Genomic DNA, 6760 nt, shown 5'->3' with positions numbered 1-6760 from the left:
AAATCTCAATACCAGATCCGAAAGCTCGCATCACACAAATCCTTTAGATTGCTTACTCACATTTAATTCACTTTCTTTTCAAATCCTCTTCATCAATAAAATCTGAATCTCAGGAACAATTCTCCATCAGTGTTGTTGCTCCCCCATAGATATACTTCCTTTATTGTCATCAATACTTTCTCCATAATTTTCCTTATTTCAACACATCATTTGTCATATATACAAAAGCTAGTATAGGTTTGATTTTGAGTTTTTTAGCTCCATGTTTAAGTTCAACAACTTGTACTCTTTTAGCCTCTTATATAGGTTTGGTGTCAAGATTTTTAGCTCTATGTATTTGTATGTTATGTTTAGCTAAAAATGAGCTATTTTTGTCATATCTATTATTTTTATTTTTTTAATGTACTCAACATTGTTCAATTAAAAAAAATATAAACATGATAAGAAACTAACTCAGTTAAATTGTAGTCATCAAAAGATACATATTTATGTGAAGTTTGAGACAACTACTTGCTTATAAATATGCTAACTGATTGACAACAAAGAAAATACAAATTGATGGTTAATTGACCAAAGGGGGACAACAAACTGAAAGTGGTTGAAATCAAATTTAACACCTCGACTCTTATTGACATATATTTTAGGCACGTTTATTAGAGAGTTCAATTTTGAAAGACTAGTGCATGATCACAATTTTAAAACTTTGATTGGACTCCTGGTACTATTGTTTTGTACCTAGCAAGTCAATTCTACATAGCTTCCAATTTATTTTACTATTATCATACAAACCAAGTACAACTATCATATTTAATTATATTTATTTTAATTCAATCATCACATTTATTAAAGTTTAATTATCAAATCTTAACTCAATAATAAAATTTAATTTAAATTAATTATTTGCAATGACCTTTTTGTTTAGATTATGTAATTTTTTAATTAGCATGTAAGATTATTAAAAATAAAATTATTATTTAATATTTTTATAATTTAATTATTATAATTTATTTTTTTAAATTAAACTAAATTCAGCTTTTATAAATTCAAATATTATAATTAGGGGTGAGGATCATGTAGTCACGGTTTTCTTTTTTTATATACTTGTTTGTTCCAAGGTCACATCATCAAAGCTTGTACAACTTACGTGACGTTCATAATTGATTCATTAATGGAAGAAGCTGTTTCACACTATATATTGAAACACTCTGCTAACATTATTTGCAGAAAGTGAAATAAATGAAGAAGAAACTGTTTATATACCTAATCAATGCCAGAGTACTTATTTTACTCTGTAAACAGGTGTTGTGTTAAATGGAGACGCTGTTTGGAATTCCTCGGCCAGTTAATCCCCCTTTCTTGCTCAAATCCGAAGTGCTCGGAAACAACAACGTGTATGGAACTTTCGCAGGCCCTGATCTATTCTTCAGCCTTTCATCTCCATTCCTCTTCTTTATCTTCTCCTCTATTTCCTTCAACTCCTCGGTAAATCTCTCAAACGCTTCCATTACCTGTTTATCAGCAGTCCAATTCCTTGTTTCTCTCTGCCCAAGATACACTTCGTCTCTGGAATGTGTAGACAACAGCTCTACCAGCCCAATGCCCGCACTAGTTTGAAACTGGTTGGAGACGGTTTTCAAGAAAAATGCTTTTCGATTCGTTTCAAGCTCTGAAAATTCTTGCGTTCCTCCCTCTGGGATGAACATTCTGCTGACAGCAGGCCTATTGGGCATGTACCCAGAGTATGCATATTGGCCAAAATTAGTTGTGGCATGAAGAGCTGAAGCAACCCATATGATTGTTGTTAATGTTATTTCAAGTTCTTCTACACTTTCCATCTTGTACCACCAAGATTCATCCTTTTTGTCTCCATGACCAACATATCTGATCTCATGCCACCATTCCTGAAGCTCTGTGTCACCTCTTACAAGTTCATCATTGTCGTTGTAGTAGATGGACACATATTTCCCAACCCATTTCTGTATTGCAGACCATATCTCCAATCCATCCACAGCATAAGGGTAGTCTTGGATCATCAGCCTCAGCCCATGGGGCATCGATTCATCTTCCACTGCCATTCCCCTGTTTCATCCCAAATTCTATGGGTCAGTATGTTCAAGTACATTACAGTTCATGGGAACCCAAATACGCAATCTTGGTAAATTTAGTACCTTTTGAGAAGATCAGCAGGCAAGCCTTGTTCATCAAATCTCCAGTTTCTGTAAACAACAGCAGACAATTCCATGGAATACTTCTGCAGAAACACCGTTTTTTCGATTAAGCCGCCCGCATTTATGAGAATATGGCGGCCCAGAGCATTGATGTTCATTGTATCACGAAAATGAGGGGTTAGCAGCTTATGAATGGGATGCAAGGCGCTCAGGTTTCTGTTTGTGGCGATTACAAATGGTTCCATGACTGCGTGGGTCCTCAACCTGAAAGCCCAAAACAACACCACCCCCATGTTATGATCTTAAATGTCTTCTTCAATCAATGAGATTGTCAACCAAACACTGAAAATAAATGAGATGTTGAATGGATGTCTCTTGCCAAAGACCAAGAGACTTCCTAATTTATACTTGTGTAATGTTGAAAGAGAACTTTTTGATTTCATTGAGATTTCAGAAAACACGGAAAATTTAATGGAAGTGCTTACCAGTGGCTGATCAATTCATGGTGGCCAGAGTCGTTAACTGTGACATGAGCTTTGGCAAGCTGCCAGAGTGCTCCAGATCTCCCTTTCTCTGGAGGAATAAACACCCTTCTCCTCTCTGATGGCAGGCTCAGTTCTATGGCAACTGGCTTCAAGGAGTAAACTCCATTCTCCTTCTCCTTGCATAGGAACAGAATTGTGCGAGAAGCATAGGCCTTTGTGGATAGAACATTTACCCGGTTGAGAAATGGCATGAAGGTGTCGTGATGATCCAAAATGAACAGCTTGTTTTCTTCAATGGCCTAAGTCATCATAAGGACATAAAGAACATACAATCGTTATATATATTTTTCACATTCACAGAATTCAATTGTTTGGATCTTTTTATGAAAAATAGACTTTTGTTAATACTATTCATAAAACATGAAACATGAATCAATACGCAATATCACAAAACAATAACAAACTAATTATCTGCATATTTAAATAGAGGAATGGTATACCTTCTCCACGGAAAGGCCATCAAGGTTGGGTTGTATATCTGCAGCAGTTATGGAGCTTTCTTGCGGACCATATAATCTTGGGTCCAATTCACTTCTTGGGGGGAAACTCTGTAAAATTTAAGCCTTTACGTCAGACTCTATCGTATGTTTTTGAATGAATTTAATTACTTGGAGACGCCCGGTATGCAGAGGATTGACACCAGAGAGCAATTTGATATACAATATCAGATGTATAACACAAATTAGCAATTTGAATTAAATTTAGTTACTTGGAGACGCCTGATATGCAGAGGATTGACACCAGAGAGCATCTCCCGAGCAAATTCTTTATCGTTTTCCCAAGCGAATTCGTCATCTGCATCAAACAAATTTCCCTCCAAATCATGTCTTCTAATTTTTGGAGAAAATAATTTCAATTATGACAAATGAGAAAATGTGACTCACCGGCTATGACCTGTGGCGTAGGATACTTGAACAAACTTTCACCACTGGCATTGTAAAGCTTCTTAACATCTTCAAATGAGTGGAAATCTTTAGCGGGGTTAAATTTGTCCTTGAGCAGAGGCCATGCAGCCTGGAGCGCAATCTTTAGTCCATTGCTTATCATATCAGACATTTTCACCGCCCCAAACCGTTCATCGCGAGGAACATATATGTTCAGGTTCAGTAAAAATAATCTGCTCTCTGTATCAGCATCTGTCATTCATCACCATCAATACAATCAGCTTCTTCCATTAATGAAGGCTAATTACAAACCAGATAATTTGCAAAATTTAGGGCCAAGAACAAATCACTTTTATTGCGATGACGCCCTGTTCTTCCCCTTCGCGGGTATGGGATTTCTTTAGATCCTCCCAATGTAAGGCGTTCATCTCCGAGGTCATTATAAACATCATAGTCATAAATTCTGTCCCATTCTTCCCTCTTTCCTGTTCCATCTCCTCTCAAGTTTACAAGTTCTTTATTTCTCAGTTCCACCAAGGCCAGAGGGGTATCAGCCGGTAGATAGCTCTGTAATTGCCGTACCCACAAACGAAAATCTGAGCACAAAAATTCATGATTTCAACCAATTAAACTGCAATGAAAATAAAATTCGAATAGAAAAGTTATGGGCAAACCTTATTTGAGAAGAAAATCCGATCCGTCTTGTATTTACAGGCCGGGTATACCCAAGAATTGCAGGCAAAATGAACATTCCCGTGTTCAGGGATTTCAATCGTGAGAGACTTGAGAAAAAACTCATGGTGATGCAAATTTCTAATGAGGAATGCTCCAGGAGTCCCAAAGCTCAACTCCCACTTGAAATCAACCCTGAATTTGCTCTCCCCACTGACATTTTGTTCCCCTGCAGATTTCAATTTCTGTATGAATGCTGCTTCCCCAAATTCTCCACTTCCATTGCCTGTAACATTCAGTTTCGATTAAGTTAGGATGACTTTAAATTGCAATTAATCAAAGTTAGAAGAATGAAGAAAAAGAGGAGAAGAACTGGGCCTGACTTGGATCGATAGAAGTAATGCTGATAAGCTGCAAAGAAACGTTATTTTGGAGCTGATCTAAGGCATTTTTCTTTTGAAGAAGAACAAAGCCTGTGATTGTCTCCTCTTCGGGAGAGTCAAACAGTTTTTTGAAAACGCTTATGCAAGGGCCCAAGCAGTATAGATTGACCGCCATTGTTGGAAGCCTCTACTGGTTCAATATGTTCATTATGGCTTTCTGAACAAATTCAAAACTGTATATAAGATACCAGAAATTGACTTTGTCAAAGTTGAAGATACCTAGTGTGAAAAGGGATTGAGAATCCAACTACAAAATGCCAGATGGATATTCTAAATTGTACAATTAGTAGGGGACAAAAATATTAGTGTGGGTTATTCAGTCATTAATACATGTGCATATATAATAAAATATGTAGTAGTTGTAATTAGGATTATTTTATCAATTACGAGTCAATGGGTTGAAGTTTCTCCACGCTATAACATGTATAAAATAGAATATAATATAGTTGTAACTAAGATTATTTTACCTATTACGGGTCAATGGGTTGAAGTTTCTCCAAACTATAACATTAATAGCTATTATATTTGAAAACCATTATATTTGAAAATAATAAGAGTCAATGGGTTTGAGTTTCTTCTTTCTAGGAAACACACTTATTATTTAGCACATGTCTAATATTTTTATATATTGGTAAATATATTAGAAGACCAAATTATCCCATATATTATATAGGAACAAACAATATTTAATAACTAGTTTAAAATGTTAATATTGTGATAAGAAAGTCTTCATTTATTACTTTATAACTATTTGTCACTATTTTATTTGTTTTACAAAGAAAAAATTGTCTCCTTTTATTAGTTCCTCTCAAGGCAAGAATACTAATGCATTCATGTCAATACATATATGACATTAACACTAACCAATCAAATCTAAGAATTTAAAAGATTATATGAGATTTCCAATGTTTATATGTTTTTCTAATTTTTCATTATTTTATAAATTACATTTTTCATCCATTCTATTGGTCCATATTATTTTTGGTGGGGGAGAAAATTAATTTTTTTCAACTGGTGGGGGAGAAAGTTAATTTTCTTCAACAAAAAACACAACTATTTTCTAACAACCTCATCTTCCATTAATGAATGTATTAATTATAACTTTATCTTTTCCACATTTGTTACAAGTTGATAAGATTTTATTTTTTCAATCATTTTATCTTCCACCTCACACCACATGTCTAATCAATATTAATTATCACAATCTATTAAATATTTTTAATTTCTTATTTTAAATATATTTATTATTAGTTTTACATTGATGTTTATTTTTGACTATTTGATATAACTTGTTCCTAAAACTTCATGTAATGCATAAGTTCAAATTATATATATATATATATATATATATATATATATATATATATATATATATATATATATATATATATATAACTAATAAATATGTCTTTTTAATATAATTCCAATATGTTATATCTTTGTATTTGAATTTCTAATTTTTTTAAAATTTTGCTTTTTTAATAAAAGTAGTTAAATTATTACTATTATTTTACTTTAATAAAAATAAATTAAACAATATTATTTTTTAATTATATTTTATAGTAGTGTTTGTAATATGTATAATTGATAAGTGTTACAATTTTTAAATTATATTATTTATTATTATTAATATTTTTTATTTAAACAATTTATCATTTAGTTTAAATACATTTAAAACTTAAATATATATTTTAATATTAAATTAATAATTATATTTTATATCAAAAAACATACTAAAGAAATAACCACAAAATATAAATAATTCAATTCTAAAAGATATATAAATTATTATTAGATTTTTATAAACTATGTATTAAAATTAAATAGTTATATTTTATTTCTTATTTATTATATCATATTTATTCATCAACGTCAAATTTATATGTATTACATCTATTTATTATTTACAAATGTACATATTAAATTATATAGATATTATTTCATAATTAAAAATTACTTAATTTTCTCTTGTTTGTTGTCTGGTCACTTTCTTGGGTGGCTTGAATGGTTGTTTTGTTTGTAGAAAAAGAGGGTCACAAGAAGCAAGA

The 6760-nt window shown here is 32.2% G+C and overlaps 1 protein-coding gene across 1 annotated transcript; it reads right to left on the bottom strand.

Moving 5' to 3' along the window:
* Positions 1 to 1159: 1159 nt before the first annotated feature.
* Positions 1160 to 4831, bottom strand: LOC149562396 (linoleate 9S-lipoxygenase A-like). The gene is made up of 9 exons (XM_089823876.1): positions 4653 to 4831; positions 4272 to 4555; positions 3948 to 4164; positions 3598 to 3849; positions 3423 to 3508; positions 3154 to 3261; positions 2654 to 2952; positions 2169 to 2432; positions 1160 to 2079 (listed from the first exon to the last, which is right to left on the bottom strand). Exons 1-9 carry the CDS (start codon positions 4825 to 4827, stop codon positions 1308 to 1310), a joined length of 2457 nt encoding a protein of 818 aa, XP_089680002.1. The 5' UTR covers positions 4828 to 4831; the 3' UTR covers positions 1160 to 1307.
* Positions 4832 to 6760: the final 1929 nt, after the last annotated feature.

Source organism: Cupressus sempervirens, chromosome 4 (assembly GCF_028749045.1).
Source record: "Cupressus sempervirens isolate cs-2001-9-10 chromosome 4, ASM2874904v1, whole genome shotgun sequence".
NCBI lineage: Eukaryota > Viridiplantae > Streptophyta > Pinopsida > Cupressales > Cupressaceae > Cupressus > Cupressus sempervirens.
Note: the sequence above shows the minus strand (reverse complement) of the source record. Positions and strands in the feature narration are given on the sequence as shown.